This window comes from Anomaloglossus baeobatrachus, chromosome 10 (assembly GCF_048569485.1).
Source record: "Anomaloglossus baeobatrachus isolate aAnoBae1 chromosome 10, aAnoBae1.hap1, whole genome shotgun sequence".
Classification (NCBI taxonomy): domain Eukaryota; kingdom Metazoa; phylum Chordata; class Amphibia; order Anura; family Aromobatidae; genus Anomaloglossus; species Anomaloglossus baeobatrachus.
In genome coordinates, this window is record NC_134362.1 from 38,890,380 (window position 1) to 38,908,075 (window position 17,696).

Here is a 17,696-nt window from a genome sequence, read left to right on the forward strand (position 1 = left end):
CTGCTTTTGGACGTCCCAATTGTCTGGGTCTCCCAATGGAGCGACAAAGAAGAAGGGAATTTTGTTTACTTACCGTAAATTCCTTTTCTTCTAGCTCCTATTGGGAGACCCAGCACCCGCCCCTGTTCCCTTCGGGCTGTTGTTCTTTTGTGTACACATGTTGTTCATGTTGAATTGTTCTTTTGGTTCATGGTTTTCAGTTCTCCGAACATCCTTCGGATTGAATTTACCTTAGACCAATTTATAGGTTTCCTCCTTCCTGCTTTTGCACCAAAACTGAGGAGCCCGTGATGCACGGGGGGGTGTATAGGCAGAGGGGAGGGGTTACACTTTTTAAAGTGTAATACTTTGTGTGGCCTCCGGAGGCAGTAGCTATACACCCAATTGTCTGGGTCTCCCAATAGGAGCTAGAAGAAAAGGAATTTACGGTAAGTAAACAAAATTCCCTTCTTTGAGGGCTACAGGGGGGTCAGGAGGTAACATGCACCTTTTATAGAACGCAGCACAGGCACTGCTTAAGGTGCTAGTTTTAGTTGACAAGGCCAAAATCTGTCTAACAGTTAAAGGGAACCTGTCACCAACCAGTTCCCTTTAACTTAGCAGACAGAGGCTCTTTGGCATTAAAGCATCAACTTACCGTTTATTAAACCGCTTAGGAAAACGCCGGAGACTGTTTACCTTCTACACAAAAGTGAGCACAAAAAAAGAATACCTTCCGGGGTGCGGATCTTGGCCACTGTCGGCTTTATACCCCTGAGCGTATGCACTGACAGTGGCCACAAGTCTGCACTTAGCCTAAATTTCTTCTACTTGTTGACCTTCTTTTTTTGTCTTTTGGTCACGTAGCTAATTGCATATGTTTATACATTATATATATATATATATATATATATATATATATATATATATATATATATATATAATATTTTTTTTTTTTTTTTTTTAGATGGAGGATTCCTTATCTGGTCCAAAGATTCCACAAGTTCTTGAAAAAATCCTCCAGCTTAAAGAAATCCGACAAGAAGAGATGACGATGCCGGTGACCACAGGTAACACGACCGATTCTGAAACCGGCTTCGAGGTTCACGAGACGTTCGGCGTGGGGAGCTGCGACGTCCCAGAGGCTGAAACGTTGATGAATGCAGTTCTGAAGGAGCATTCCAGTTATTTCAGGGGGAACAGGTTATTCTGTAGAAAGAATGAACTAAGCTTTTCCTGGCAATGGCAGGTGATCGTCGGCTGCTTCATGAGCCGGCCATCATTTGATTGCTCAGAGCAGCTCTTTAGAGAAGGTCCCGACTTGTCCTGAGAGTCTTTCAAAGTAACAGATGTTTCTATACATTAGGACAAAATGAGAATGAGATTACCCAGGGGAAAATGTATATATTGGTATGATATACAGTGGAACCTCAGTAACGAGTAACCCAGTTAGTGAGTATTCCGCTTAACGAGCAAAGCTTGCTGTAAATTTGTGACTCAGTTTACGAGCAAGCTTTGCTGTGCGACCAAAATACTCACCGCACACACTTCCGGTTCCGTACTTCCACCGCGCTCTGATCCGCTCTGGCAGTCCACACAAACACACACACATTATGCTCACCTTACCTGCCGTTCCATCGCCAGCCTCATGGTTCTTGTAGTTCGCCGCTACATGATTTATATCCGGTAATCATCGCGACGAGGGAGGGACTACCGCTGTCAACCGCTACTCAAAGGCAGCGCGCTGGCCAATCGGCTCCTGCCTTTGACGTTAGCGCTCTGGCAGTGGAAGTTCCTCCCTCGTCGTGATGGTTACCAGATCTGGCGAACTACAAGGACCAGGAGGCTGGCGATGGAATGGAAGGTAAGGAGAGCATAATATGTGTGTTTGTGTGGGTATGGAAAGACACAATAGGGGACCAGGATGGGACATTTAACAAGTTGTGGAAAGAATTGTCTGCATTGCAATGATTTCCTATGGGAAATCTTGCTTTGCTGAACAAGTAACTTGGTTAACAAGCACAGTCCCAGAACGGATTGTTCTCGTTAAGCAAGGTACCACTGTATTATCTATATATAATATTTGAGAGACTAAACAAAAATCTCCTTTCCCTCTTCCCTCATTCAGAAGAGGAAGAATTTGATGATGCCCACTTCTACTCTGCATATGAATATGAAGAGGAGGCTACAGGACCAGCCAAGGAGGTACGAGCATAACCGAGCACAATAACTGCTACTTCCGGCAGTCCCATAGTTGCTGGATTGGGTATAGGTCGACTATGCACCTCTGCTCCATCTAAGCCTGGAGTCTACCCAGGATCAAGCCCCATCGTCTCTATTGCTGCTCTCTTGCCTGTTCTATAGATTGTGTGGCCAATTAATTTTCCCGAGGGGCCACATGCAAGACTGTGACTGTTATGGATGCAGAACCAATAGGTTAAAAGTAATATTAACATTTCTATTAATTGTATCACTTAATATTGCTCAGGATTAAGTATGTTGACATGCACCTATATACAGTGTGAAACCACCCCCCCCCCTCTATACAGTGAGACCACATTAACCCCCTATATACAGTGAGACCACACAGCCCCCTATACTGTATACAGTATGGGACCACACACAGCCCCCTATATACAGCATGAGCCCCCCATATACAGTATGAGCCCCCCCTCATGGCTCTACTGTATACATTGTGAGCCCCTGCATGTGTCTCTAGTATACAGCATGAGCCCCCTCATGGCCCTCCTGTATACATCGAGCCCCCATATGTGCCTCCTGTATACAGCATGAGCCCCCTCATGGCCCTCCTGTATACAGCATGAGCCCCCATATGTGCCTCCTGTATACAGCATGAGCCCCCTCATAGCCCTCCTGTATACAGCATGAGCCCCCATATATGCCTCCTGTATACAGCATGAGCCCCCACATGTGCCTCCTGTATACAGAATGAGCCCCCACATGTGCCTCCTGAATACAGCATGAGCCCCCATATGTGCCTCCTGTATATGTAGAAACATCCCATACGCATGAAAACACATCACCACATACTTTCCTCACTCCCCTTCACTCGTCACTCTGCTCCTGCCTCCGGTGCACTGAAGCTGTGTATAGCAGCACCGTCCTGCACCAATGTATCCACCACTGTATCCTGAGGATGCAGATAGCAGGGATATCGGGCGGTGGCAGACTGTTAGTGGGGAGGGCATGGTGCGGCTCGAGGTACACTGTGTTCAACCCTTCGGCTGTCTCTGTCCAAGGGCCGGACTGGAACAGCCAGAGGGACGGTGGCTGTGATCGCTGGGATCCACACCGATCAGCAGAACGATGGAACTTTTATCCCTGTTGCAAAAAAGCTATCCTGCCAATAGGTGATAGAAGTTGTATTCACCGGACATAAATCACGTAGCACATAACACATCTACAAATAAACCTGTCTAACTTTGCAGAAGAAAAGTCGCCGGCGAAGAAATCGTAAGAAACGCACGCGCAGGAAGATAACTGTGGACCCCATTGTTATCACTGACGACATAAATGAGGCAGCCGAGGCCGAGCCCACCGGAGCGAAAGTGGAGATAGAATACGTCACCGAGGAGCCGGACATCTACGACCCCAACTTCATTTTCTTCAAAAGGATCTTTCAGGCGTTTAAGGTGATATCCGTGGATTCCGTGTAATGTCGTCTCTGCTAACTAAATATTCGCCTCTTGTCTTTCTTCATTGAACATATATGCATTTTTTTTTTTTTATTTATAATTTTCTAGTTGACAGATGATGTAAAGAAAGAAAAGGAAAAAGAACCAGAAAAAGTCGAAAAAATCGAACCGGCCGCTCCCAGGAAGCGATTTGAGGAGGAGATGATGGACAGCGACAGTGACAGCGATGCCGAGGTCGGCACATCCACATAATGTATTGTTTGTAGTGGTTTTTGTTGTTGTTTTTTTTTTTTTTTTAATTTTTAACTTTTCATTGTTTTGGTGTAACAATTTCTGTAAACGTGTCCTGTCTGTATAGCTGGCGATGCACTGGTATTTCTTTATCGTTCCTATGGGAGACCCAGACAATGGGTGTTTAGCTTCTGCCTCCGGAGGACACACAAAGTACTACACTTAAAAGTGTAGCTCCTCCCTCTGAGCTTATACACCCCCTGGAGAACCAGATCTAGCCAGTTTATCGCTTTGTGTTCAGGAGGCATACATCCACACATGCATTCTCATCTGATTTTTGATTTTTGGAAACAGCTTGAAGAAAAGCGGGTCCAAGTCTGGACCCCCGGCATGTCCCTTCTCACCCCACTGTGTCGGCGGTGTTGTTAAGGTTGATTCCAAGGCTGGAGCCTTACATGCCGTGCTCCTTCACCATCCCTCCTGGGCTCTGGCTTGAAGTGGGAGCCAGCACGGTTCTCCATGCTTTGCAGGAGACCGGTCTCCATCCGCAGCCCTTCAGGATCCTGCTGGACCGGAGCACTCATCCCCAGGGACTTGGAACCCTGCGTCTCAGCAAGCTAAGTACCTGAGGCGTTTATATATTGGGGTCCCTGTACTTTATTGTTGTGGGAGAGTGTGCTGATTGTGTTTTATGACATTTTCGGCGGGTTCTCTAGCTGTTGCCTGAGAACCGCGCCGATGGTGCCTGCGCGCCGGCCGCACCACTCAAATTTAGGCCCCGGCGGCCTAGTTTCGGTTTCTCTGCCCTCGCATGTCACTCATGCAGAGTGACAGTGCGGCTCCGCCCGGCGGCCGTTCTGCACAGGGGAGGGACACTCCTCACTGCAGTGTATGTCCCCTCCCCTGTAGGTCTCTATGGCCCTCCAGATCCCGCTCCCAAGCAAGTCCCGCCCCCTCTCTTCGCTCCGGCGGCCTTTTTCTCAGCATTCCCCCTGCGATCAGTCATTGCCGCGCTGGTCTGCAGCATTCCTGCTGAGGTGCTGTGCTTGGGGGTCCGGGCTTTGGGATCTGGAGGGCACAAAACACCGCTCCAGCGGTCTGGTAAGCCACAACCTCTGGTTGTGGACCTCTGTATATACTCTCTGGGGGTCATTCTCTGGCAGAGCCCCCACTCCAGCAGCGTGTCTCACACGAGGAGCAAGGCTCCAAAGCTGTATTCAGTATGCACAGCATGTAAGCTCGTGCTGCCTGAACCGAGCACCTATCCACATTGTGATGGTTGCTCTAACTTGGCGGTGCCACAGCCTGGAGTCTCACCCCCAGTGGTCTCTCAGGCTGCTGCTGCACCTGTGACTGAACCCCCGGCTTGGGTAGAATCCTTTTCTAGGTCCATATCCCAGTCTTTTGCTGAGTCCATGGGACTTCTGTCCAGGACTTTGCTGAATATGCATCAGCCCCCTTCACAGGGTGCCTCTGCTGCTAGGGGTCTCTCAGCGGAGCTCACAGAGGATTCATCATCTGGTCCCAGACCCCGTCCTCCTAAGAGGAGACTCAGGGTTCCCTCTCCTTCCTCGTCCCGCGGCTCTGATTCAGGAGCTGACTCGCAGGACGAGGAGGATGCCTTTACGGGGGGCTCGGAGGTTAACTCCATGTACCCCATTGATCTGTCCGAAAGTGACTCAGATGTTAGTGATTTGATTGCGTCCATTAGTTCTGTACTGGACCTCAATCCGCCAGTATCAGAGGAACAACCCTCTCTGGCAGAAAAGCACCAGTTTACCTCGCCTAAAAGGGCAAAGAGTGTGTTCTTTAACCACTCCAGTTTTCAGGCCGCTGTGACCAAGCCCAGGGCCTGTCCTGACAAACGCTTCCCAAAGCGTGGTTCTGATGACCGTTTTCCCTTTCCACCTGAGGTGGTCAAGGAGTGGGCTCATTCCCCAAAGGTAGACCCCCTGGTGTCTAGACTCTCAGCCCGGACCGTTGTATCGGTGGCTGATGGCACCTCCCTTAAGGATTCCACTGACCGCCAGATTGACCTTCTGGCCAAATCTGTATATGAGGCGGCAGGGGCCTCGTTCTCCCCATCTTTTGCAGCAGTGTGGGCTCTCTAAGCCATCTCTGCTTCTCTAGAGGAGATGCATTCCCTCACCAGGGAATCTATGCCCGAAATGGTTGCCTTAACTTCCCAAGCTTCAGCTTTTTCATCCTATGCCATGTCTGCCATGCTAGAGGCTTCTCACCGCACTGCGGTGGCTTCGGCTAATTCCCTCACTATCCGCAGGATCTTGTGGCTTCGAGAGTGGAAGGCAGATGCTTCTTCAAAGAAGTACCTTGCTGGACTCCCTTTTGCTGGGTCCCAGCTGTTCAGTGAACAACTGGATGAAATTATTAAAGAAGCTACTGGCGGGAAGAGTACTTCCATGCCACAAACCAAAACCAGGAAACCTGTCCAGGGCAGGAATCAGTCGAGGTTTCGTTCCTTTCGTTCCTCCAACTGGTCGTCCTCTAAGCCCTCCGCCTCGTCCACTAACTCAGCCAAGGACCAGAAATCCAACTGGCGCCCAAAAGCGCGTCCACAAAAGACCGCAGGAGGTGCTGCCGCCAAGGCAGCCTCCTCGTGACTATCTGCCCGCTCCAGCAACATCCTTAGTCGGTGGCAGGCTCTCCCACTTTGGCGATGCGTGGTTTCAACACGTCTCCGATCAGTGGGTGCGGGATGTCATCTCCCATGGCTACAGGATAGAATTCTCTTCCAGCCCGCCAAACAGATTTTTTCTGTCAACTCCCCCCTGCTCCAAGGCCGCCGCCTTCTCTCAGGCCGTGGCATCCTTGCAGGCCAACGGAGTAATTGTACCGGTTCCCGCCCGGGAACGGTTCAGAGGTTTCTACTCAAATCTCTTCCTAGTCCCCAAAAAGGACGGTTCCTTCCGGCCCATCCTGGATCTCAAGCTTCTCAACAAGCATGTTCAGGTGCGGCATTTTCGCATGGAGTCTCTGCGATCAGTCATTGCCTCAATGACCCAAGGGGATTTCCTGGCGTCCATCGACATCAGAGATGCCTATCTACATGTGCCAATCGCAGTGTCACATCAGCGTTGGTTACGTTTTGCAATCGGAGAGGAACATTTCCAATTCGTGGCTCTCCCCTTCGGGTTAGCCACGGCCCCTCGGGTATTCACCAAGGTCATGGCAGCAGTGATTGCGGTTCTGCACCTCCAGGGGTTGGCAGTGATTCCTTACCTGGACGACCTTCTAGTCAAGGCTTCATCCAGCGCAGACTGTCAGCGGAGTGTCTCGCTCACTCTCGTCATTCTAGCCCAATTCGGGTGGCTTGTCAATCTGCCCAAGTCCACTCTGACCCCGACCCAGGAACTTACGTACCTAGGGATGCAGTTCGAGACTCTGCCGGCACTTGTGAAGTTGCCCTTAGTCAAACAGCAGTCCCTCCAACTGGTGGTGCGCTCTCTGCTGAGGCCCTGCCGTTATTCCCTCAGGCGCCTGATGCAGGTGCTGGGTCAAATGGTGGCATCAATGGAGGCTGTTCCCTTTGCCCAGTTCCATCTGCGTCCTCTGCAGCTGGACATTCTCCGCTGTTGGGACAAGCGGACTTCCTCCTTGCACAGGTTAGTGGCTCTGTCGCCACGGACCAGGAGCTCTCTTCAGTGGTGGCTTCGACCCCTCTCCCTGTCTCAAGGGCGCTCCTTTCTGGCCCCGTCCTGGGTGATCCTCACCACGGATGCCAGTCTATCCGGCTGGGGAGCGGTATGTCTCCACCACCGAGCGCAGGGCACTTGGACTCCGTCCGAGTCAGCCCTTTCTATCAATGTGCTGGAAACCAGAGCCGTGCTTCTGGCTCTCCTAGCTTTTCACCACCTGTTGGCGGGCAGGCACATCCGAGTCCAGTCAGACAACGCGACAGCGGTTGCCTACATCAATCACCAAGGCGGGACACGCAGCCGCCTGGCAATGTTGGAGGTACAACGCATCCTTCAATGGGCGGAGGACTCCAAGTCCACCATATCCGCAGTCCACATTCCAGGCGTGGAAAACTGGGAGGCAGATTATCTCAGCCGTCAAACCGTGGACAGTGGCGAGTGGTCCCTGCATCCGGCAGTTTTTCAGTCAATCTGCCGCAAATGGGGCACCCCGGACGTGGACCTAATGGCATCCCGGCACAACAACAAGGTTCCGGTTTACGTGGCTCGCTCCCACGATCCTCAGGCCTTCGCTGCGGACGCTCTGGTTCAAGACTGGTCCCAGTTTCGTCTGTCCTACGTGTTTCCCCCTCTAGCTCTTTTGCCCAGAGTCCTACGCAAGATCAGAATGGAGGGCCGTCGAGTCATCCTCATTGCTTCGGACTGGCCCAGGCGAGCTTGGTATCCGGACCTGCTCCATCTGTCCGTAGAGATGCCGTGGCATCTCCCGGACCGTCCAGACCTTCTCTCACAAGGTCCATTTTCCGCCAGAATTCTGCGGCACTCAGATTGACGGCGTGGCTCTTGAGTCCTGGATCTTGACGGCTTCTGGTATTCCTCCTGAAGTCATCTCCACTATGACTCGGGCCCGGAAGTCTTCTTCTGCTAAGATCTATCACAGGACTTGGAAAATTTTCCTGTCCTGGTGTCGCTCTTCCGGCCTTCCTCCTTGGCCTTTTTCCTTGCCGACCCTTCTGTCCTTTCTACAGTCCGGTCTGCAGCTGGGACTATCCCTCAACTCTCTCAAGGGACAAGTCTCGGCTCTGTCAGTGCTGTTCCAGCGGCGTATCGCCCGGCTGGCTCAGGTCCGCACCTTCATGCAGGGCGCGTCTCACATCATTCCGCCTTACCGGCGGCCCTTGGATCCCTGGGACCTCAATTTGGTTCTCACGGTTTTGCAGAAACCCCCCTTTGAGCCTCTTAGGGAGGTTTCTTTGTATCGTCTTTCACAGAAAGTGGTCTTTCTAGTGGCCATAACTTCTCTTAGGAGAGTCTCCGATTTGGCTGCGCTCTCTTCGGAGTCACCTTTTTTGATTTTTCATCAAGATAAGGTGGTTCTCCGTCCGACTCCGGACTTTCTTCCTAAGGTGGTCTCTCCTTTCCACCTTAACCAGGACATTACCCTACCTTCCTTTTGTCCGGCTCCTGTTCATCGCTTTGAAAAAGCGTTGCATACTCTGGATCTGGTGCGGGCGCTCCGGACCTATGTGTCTCGCACCGCTGCTCTTAGGCGGTGCACCTCTCTTTTTGTGCTAACCACAGGTCGGCGCAAGGGCCTCCCTGCTTCTAAGCCGACCTTAGCCCGTTGGATTAGGTCGACCATTTCTGATGCCTACCAGTGTTCTCAAGTGCCTCCCCCGCCGGGGATCAAGGCACACTCGACCAGAGCTGTCGGTGCCTCTTGGGCTTTCAGGCACCAGGCTACGGCTCAGCAGGTCTGTCAGGCTGCCACTTGGACTAGCCTGCATACCTTTTCAAAGCACTACATAGTGCATGCTCATGCTTCGGCAGATGCGAGCTTGGGCAGACGCATCCTTCAGGCGGCTGTCGCCCATTTGTGAAGTTATGCTCCGCCTACTTCTTAGTTTTTTCTGTTTATTCCCACCCAGGGACAGCTTTGGAACGTCCCATGGTCTGGGTCTCCCATAGGAATGATAAAGAAATTCTCTTTTTTATATGTGACCAATTTTTGACGCTGGGCACATGCACTTCCACTCCAGTCATTGTCTATGGGACTGCCAGAAGTTGCCAAGCGATGTAGTTGGCAGTTCCATAGAGAATGAATGGAGTGGATGGTGCAGTTAATCAGCCTCTGTGCAGCCCAGTCCTCTAGATGGTGGGGGGTCACCAGCAAGTAGTAAGTTATACCCTATGGCTATGTGCACACGCTGCGTTTTTTTTTTTTTTTGTCGGTGCGTTTTTGGCCGCTAAAAAACGCACAAAAAACGCACCCGCGGCAAAAAGGCATGCGTTTTTACCGCGGATTTGGTGCGTTTTTGGCTGCGTTTTTGCTGCGTTTTTGATCTCTGCGTTTTTCTGCATTTTTCTAATGCATTGCATGGGGGGAAAACGCAGAAAAACACAGGAAAGAATTGACATGTCCATTTTTTTTAAGCTCAAAAACGCAGCTTAAAAAAAAAGTTGTGTGCGGACAGCAAAAATGAAAACTCATAGACTTTGCTAGGGAAGCAAAGTCATGCAGTTTTGAGGCCAAAAACGCACCCGAAAAACGCGCAAAAACGCACTGTGTGCACATAGCCTTACTATAGAATGACATATATCTGATACAACCTCTTCATATATAAGTTCTCAGTAGAAACCAGTTCTATCATTTGAACAGAAAAATATCAGCCTGACTATCGTTAGTTATTCCATAAAAAAACCAACTTTTCGCTTAGGCTGGTTTCACATCAAACGACATCTTATCGGATCTGTTGTCTGCTCAATGCATTTTCAATGGACTGGCGGCAACATGCGTTCACAAACGGTTGCGTGCGGTACAGTGCGGATCCGGTGACTTCCGCTTTTATAACTTTTTTCAAAAATGCAACATGTAGCGTTTTTGACCTCCGTCCAAATACTGCATGTCTCTGGATCCTGTAGATTGCGGCCGTAGCTGCAATGTATTTCAATGGGCGCCGGATCCAGCTTTGCCACTTTCGGTTGCATGCTGATAGAAGGATCCTGTTTTAGTGTACTGAAGCTGCCTGGCATGAGCTCAGTCATTCAGTCGGTGGGCTCAGTCATTAAGTGGGCGGGCTCAGTCAGGTCAGTGGGCAGGCTGTCAGGTCAGTGGGCGGGCTCAGTCCCCCCTCCCCCTGTCAAGTCAAATGCAGCTCACTCTCGATCACATGACTTCTATGCCCACCCATATCGGCTCATTCCCGACCACATGACTCATAAACTGCAAGTACAAGGATCCAGTAAATAACACTTGCGTTTGCATGCGTTTAACACTAATTGTACAGGATCATCGTGCTCCATCCCCCATGCTGCGCATCCGCATCGTGCTCCATCCCCCATGCTGCGCACCCCCCATCGTGCTCCATCCTCCATGCTGCGCACCCCCCACCGTGCTCCATACCCCATGCTGGGGCTGCAGGGGGCGGGGCCGAGCGTGCCAACGTGTGCCGGGGGCGGGGCCGAGCGGGCGAGGCGTCAGCGTATGCTGGCTCCCTGCACATGTGTATCGGGAGCCGGTGTACGCTGGAGCGGGCGATGGGGGCGGGGCCAGGCCGAGGCGAGCAGCCAATCCGTGGGGGGGGGGGGCCAGGCCGAGCCCAGCGGCCAATCCTACAGTTGTCACTGTAACGACAGTCACTGTAACGACACAATTTTGGAGCAAGACAGGCAGAATAAGGCAATTATATATATATAGATTGGTGTTAAAGTAGCGGACATTCTATGTTTCTCCCCAGTAAAATAACACACTTATACTCCCCTCCGGTTTTGGCCCCGGTCACGCGGTGTCCGCACCGGAAGTGAGTGGAGCAGCCGCAGCCCTCTCTTTCTCCGGATTTCAGTTAGATCCAAAGGAGGGGAGAGTGAGGGCACCGCTAATTCGGCTGCAGGGTTCGCGTGACGTTATTATGTCACATGAGTGCCGACACAGCTGAAACCGCACCGGAGGTGAGAATAAGGGCTCTCTTACTATAGGGCAGAGCGTTTTCTAAAGTTATTTTGAGGGTCTGGAAGAGGAGTCAGGGCCAAGGTGCACCTTCATACAACGCAGCCCAGGAGCTGCAGAAGGGAAGTCAGGGCCAAGGTGCACCTTCATACAACGCAGCCCAGGAGCTGCAGAAGGGGAGACATAGGGAAAAATCTGGCGACAGGTTCCATTTAAATGTCTGATCGTCGTCGGTTGCACAGATGAACTGGTGGGGCCTCCAGTGATAAAACATCTATCCTCTGTCCACAGGAGAGCTGATAAGTGTTCTTATTGTGTTCTATAACCCTTTGTACATAATAGTTTTTAAATTACAAATTATTTTTTTCATATGTCATTCGCAGGATAAGAAGTTGGACGCACCAAAACTTTCCAAGAAAAAATTAAGGCGGATGAATAGATTCACTGTGGCGGAATTGAAGCAGGTAACAAACCGCAGCACAATGCAGGGTTGTGATTAGATCTACCAATCTATTAAAGTGGAACGATGAAGAAATAAGCAGTGCTAGTGAACATCAACGCTAAATCAAAGATTGTCATTATTATCACATCCCAACCCCTTTCTCCTCAATTAATTCTGCCTCTCTTAGCTGGTTTCCCGTCCGGATGTGGTGGAGATGCACGATGTCACTGCCCAAGACCCCAAACTGCTGGTGCACCTGAAAGGCTCCAGGAATTCTGTTCCTGTCCCTCGTCACTGGTGCTTCAAGCGAAAGTACCTGCAAGGCAAGCGAGGAATAGAGAAGCCGCCGTTCCAGCTTCCGGAATTTATCAAGAGAACCGGCATCCAGGAAATGAGAGAGGCGCTGCAAGAAAAGGTGAGCGATCGCATCTACAAAATCGCTTGTGCAGCCGTCTAACAATCCTTTATTTCATTTCAGAGGTGGAGATAGTTTTGTGGCAGACAGAATTAAAAAAAAGCTATCTTTAGAGCAATTCCAACGATATCAAACATCTATTTTCTCGGTTAATGTTTGCTTGTATATGAACCTCTGAATTGTAAAGCGCTGCTGACTATGCTGGCGCTATAGAAATCAAGATTATTATTAATTGCTTCCACTGTTCCACTTTCTTATCACAGGAAGAGCAAAAGACTATGAAATCCAAAATGAGGGAGAAGGTTCGTCCCAAAATGGGAAAAATTGACATTGACTACCAGAAGCTCCACGATGCCTTCTTCAAATGGCAAAGCAAACCCAAACTGACCATCCATGGGGACCTGTACTATGAGGTGAGGGGGCGAGCAGCAATATAGCAGATAGAAAAGGGACACTTGGAGCTTTGGCATTTTGATCAGGTCATGATTGACACATGTCTTGGCGTATTCTTAACCCCTTAACAACTCATGATGTGCTATGTTCATCATGGGCTGTCTCCCTGCCTTTGATGCAGACTCGTACGCCGAACCCTCATCTTTTCTCGCACGATGGCTGATTTAATCGGCCAACATGTGCCTTTTAACAGCCTCTGGTGGTGCGGCACGGCTGTTCACCTGTTAAATGCCGCTGTCAGTCTCTGATAGCTGCAGTGGGGGGGGGCGCACTGTTTTGAGCTCTCATTGATGCTCTCATGATGCTATGGCAGGATGCCGATGGGTTGTCAGGATAGCTGATGGTCAGCTGAAGAGTCCTGTGTCTGTCATCACAGTAGTCCTATGAAAGCCAGCCCACGGCCGTTGTTCATAGGAGACTGTGATTTCTTCTATATATACTGATTTTTTGGGCCTCGCCTTTATCATGGCGGAGGCTCGTCCACATTAAAGGGGTTGTGCACTACTTTTACCATTGATGGCCTATCCTTAGGATAGGTCATTAGTGTTGAGCGGACCCGGACTGGAAAAATCCGGATCCGCGCGGTTTGAGTCTCTCTCCCTCTCTCTCCCCCTCTCTCTCCCCCTCTCTCTCCACCGTCTCTCTCCACCGTCTCTCTCCACCGTCTCTCTCCACCGTCTCTCTCCCACCGTCTCTCTCCCACCGTCTCTCTCCCACCGTCTCTCTCCCACCGTCTCTCTCCCACCGTCTCTCTCCCACCGTCTCTCTCCCACCGTCTCTCTCCCACCGTCTCTCTCCCACCGTCTCTCTCCCACCGTCTCTCTCCCACCGTCTCTCTCCCACCGTCTCTCTCCCACCGTCTCTCTCCCACCGTCTCTCTCCCACCGTCTCTCTCCCACCGTCTCTCTCCCACCGTCTCTCTCCCACCGTCTCTCTCCCACCGTCTCTCTCCCACCGTCTCTCTCCCACCGTCTCTCTCCCACCGTCTCTCTCCCACCGTCTCTCTCCCACCGTCTCTCTCCCACCGTCTCTCTCCCACCGTCTCTCTCCCACCGTCTCTCTCCCACCGTCTCTCTCCCACCGTCTCTCTCCCACCGTCTCTCTCCCACCGTCTCTCTCCCACCGTCTCTCTCCCACCGTCTCTCTCCCACCGTCTCTCTCCCACCGTCTCTCTCCCACCGTCTCTCTCCCACCGTCTCTCTCCCACCGTCTCTCTCCCACCGTCTCTCTCCCACCGTCTCTCTCCCACCGTCTCTCTCCCACCGTCTCTCTCCCACCGTCTCTCTCCCACCGTCTCTCTCCCACCGTCTCTCTCCCACCGTCTCTCTCCCACCGTCTCTCTCCCACCGTCTCTCTCCCACCGTCTCTCTCCCACCGTCTCTCTCCCACCGTCTCTCTCCCACCGTCTCTCTCCCACCGTCTCTCTCCCACCGTCTCTCTCCCACCGTCTCTCTCCCACCGTCTCTCTCCCACCGTCTCTCTCCCACCGTCTCTCTCCCACCGTCTCTCTCCCACCGTCTCTCTCCCACCGTCTCTCTCCCACCGTCTCTCTCCCACCGTCTCTCTCCCACCGTCTCTCTCCCACCGTCTCTCTCCCACCGTCTCTCTCCCACCGTCTCTCTCCCACCGTCTCTCTCCCACCGTCTCTCTCCCACCGTCTCTCTCCCACCGTCTCTCTCCCACCGTCTCTCTCCCACCGTCTCTCTCCCACCGTCTCTCTCCCACCGTCTCTCTCCCACCGTCTCTCTCCCACCGTCTCTCTCCCACCGTCTCTCTCCCACCGTCTCTCTCCCACCGTCTCTCTCCCACCGTCTCTCTCCCACCGTCTCTCTCCCACCGTCTCTCTCCCACCGTCTCTCTCCCACCGTCTCTCTCCCACCGTCTCTCTCCCACCGTCTCTCTCCCACCGTCTCTCTCCCACCGTCTCTCTCCCACCGTCTCTCTCCCACCGTCTCTCTCCCACCGTCTCTCTCCCACCGTCTCTCTCCCACCGTCTCTCTCCCACCGTCTCTCTCCCACCGTCTCTCTCCCACCGTCTCTCTCCCACCGTCTCTCTCCCACCGTCTCTCTCCCACCGTCTCTCTCCCACCGTCTCTCTCCCACCGTCTCTCTCCCACCGTCTCTCTCCCACCGTCTCTCTCCCACCGTCTCTCTCCCACCGTCTCTCTCCCACCGTCTCTCTCCCACCGTCTCCCTCTCTCCCACCGTCTCCCTCTCTCCCACCGTCTCCCTCTCTCCCACCGTCTCCCTCTCTCCCACCGTCTCCCTCTCTCCCACCGTCTCCCTCTCTCCCACCGTCTCCCTCTCTCCCACCGTCTCCCTCTCTCCCACCGTCTCCCTCTCTCCCACCGTCTCCCTCTCTCCCACCGTCTCCCTCTCTCCCACCGTCTCCCTCTCTCCCACCGTCTCCCTCTCTCCCACCATATATTGGCTGGATTCCGGATCAGATCTCGGACTTACATATCAACCCGACTCTGATCCGCCGGACCCGGATTATTAGCAAATCCCTCAACTCTATAGGTCATCATTGTCTGATCGGGCGGGGTCCAACACGCCGCACCCCTGCTGATCTCAGTCCCGGCGGTGGCAGCAGCACACAGCCGGAAATACTCACTTCCGACTCTGCTCTGTCTTCTTATCGCGGCCGGGTATTGCACATCCACCTCCTATTGATTTAGAATGGGAGGCGGATCGTGGTCGCTATCAGAAAAGAGAGCAGCGCCGGAATTTAGCATTTCCGGCCGCCTGCTGCTGCCGCCGTCGGGACCGAGGTCAGCTGATCGGCAGTGGTGCAGTGTGTCAGACCTAGGCCGATCAACCAATCCTAAAGATAGACCATCAGTGTCAAAGTAGTGGAGAACCCCTTTAAGTGTTTGAATGGGGCCTGTAATATCCGTGCACTGACGTGAGTTACTGTCCGGGCCGTATACTATTAAGACAACTCATTTCATGACTCCACATTTCAGGGAAAAGAATTTGAGACTCGTTTAAAGGAGAAGAAGCCGGGCGACCTTTCTGATGAGCTGAGGATAACTTTGGGGATGCCGGTAGGACCGGTGAGTGAACGGTGAAAACAAATAAAAAATATCTGTCTCGGTGTAAAATTACTGGATCACTTTACCCCGATTAAAGGTATCAGAAGAATAATGTAGTACTTGAGGAACAAAGTCAATTTCATTAATACATGAAAATAGCTAAAGGGGAACAAAGTTGATTTTAGTCAATAGATCTGAGAACAATAACAATTTCCACAATTGGATGTGATTTAAAAATAATGTTCCTTTATTATGTGTCTGCTGTGTACTGTGTAATGGCTGTGTCTGACCGTACAGGGACATGGTCTGATCATATCACTGCTCCTGTGCTGCCTAATTATGGGCAGCCGGCTGTCAATCCACATGTCCTTGGCGGTGACGCCCCCATCAACTGTCCGGAAGAGGAAGAGCTGCTCTGTTGACATGGGGTCAAATAAAGCAGCAGGAGCTGTCAGTGGCATCTATGACTTGGCCGGCCAGAACAGGCAGTTAGTTGGTACCTATCTGCTTCCTGAGAATGCAATAAAATAGTCATACATGGCTCCTGTAAGAGTATAAGATGAGTAGGGTCTGCCTCTGCCACTTATGTGCTGTATTTCAGCTTTGGTGGCAGGATGGAAACCATATACAGAGCAGAGCGCCACCACAATGTATAGTGGCCACTGCCGGGTACTGCAGGCCAGCTCCTATGGAGGAGAATACTAGCTGATCTGTACTAGCTGATCTGTAGTATCCAGCAGCAGCCACTAAACATTGTGACGATGATCTGCTGACTTCAGGTTGCTGCTGTAGGTGATAACGACTGATCAGTGGGGATGCTGATCAAGCTTTGGCCCACAATCCACACAGCCCCTCCTCACAACTACTCCTCACAACTACTCAGCCTTCTTCCTCCAAATCCAGCTTCTCCACCATGACAGATCATCTTTCCATTCTACTCTCAAGATCACATCTCACAATCTGCCTGCTTGACCCACTGCCATCCCACCTCATCCCCAAACTACAGTCTTCCTTCCGACCCTAACCCATCTCTTCAACCTATCACTAATAACTGGTGTATTCCCTTCATGCTTTAAACATGCCTCCATTACACCCATCCTCAAAAAGCCCTCCCTTGACCCTTCTTCTGTGTCAAACTATCGCCCCATATCACTTCTCCCCTATGCCTCAAAACTACTAGAACAGCATGTCCATCACGAATTGTCCTCATACCTCTCCTCTGCTCCCTCTTTGACCGGTTACAATCTGGCTTCCAACCCCATCATTCCACTGAAACTGCCCTAACCAAAGTCACCAACGAGCTACTAAACCGCAAAAGCCAAGCGACACTACTCTATCCTCCTCCTCCTGGACCTGTCCTTTGCCTTTGACACAGTAGACCACTCCCTCCTACTACAGATTCTCTCATCTATGGGCATCACAGACTTAACCCTATCTTGGGTCTCTTTATACTTAAAGGGAACCTGTCATCAGAAATTTAGTTTTAAACCTAAACGTTTCCCCCTCTGCAGCTCCTGGGCTGCATTCTAGTAAGGTTCCTGTTGTTCTTGTGCCCTCTTTCTGACCAAAATAAAGACTTTATAAAGTGGTACCTTTTTGTATTCAAATCTTGATAATGGTACACGGGGGCGGGCTCTCTGGTGTCCGTTACTGTCCTTTCTGGCGATTTACGCCGTCCCCCATCGCTCCATTCCATACTTCAGGACGCCGCCCACTGTGCCAAAGGTGCCGCGCACGCGAGGACCACTGGTGACATGTGTCGCAGGCACGAGATTATTGGCGGCGCTGTGATTGCATCGCAAGTACCCGCCCATCATCTCGTGGCCACGCTCTCCCCTCTGCCTCCAGCGTACTGCGCGAGCGCTGGCCAGATGACCCGACGT

At 51.7% G+C, this 17,696-nt stretch overlaps 1 protein-coding gene across 1 annotated transcript in view; it reads left to right on the plus strand.

Annotated features, from left to right (window-relative positions):
* Positions 1-17,696, plus strand: part of SF3B2 (splicing factor 3b subunit 2) — a 91,198-nt gene that overhangs the window by 11,296 nt on the left and 62,206 nt on the right. The window contains 8 exon segments of the mRNA XM_075325334.1: positions 947-1,049; positions 2,108-2,184; positions 3,429-3,632; positions 3,744-3,869; positions 11,852-11,932; positions 12,098-12,325; positions 12,589-12,738; positions 15,745-15,834. Coding sequence (XP_075181449.1) covers positions 947-1,049; positions 2,108-2,184; positions 3,429-3,632; positions 3,744-3,869; positions 11,852-11,932; positions 12,098-12,325; positions 12,589-12,738; positions 15,745-15,834 — 1,059 coding nt within the window.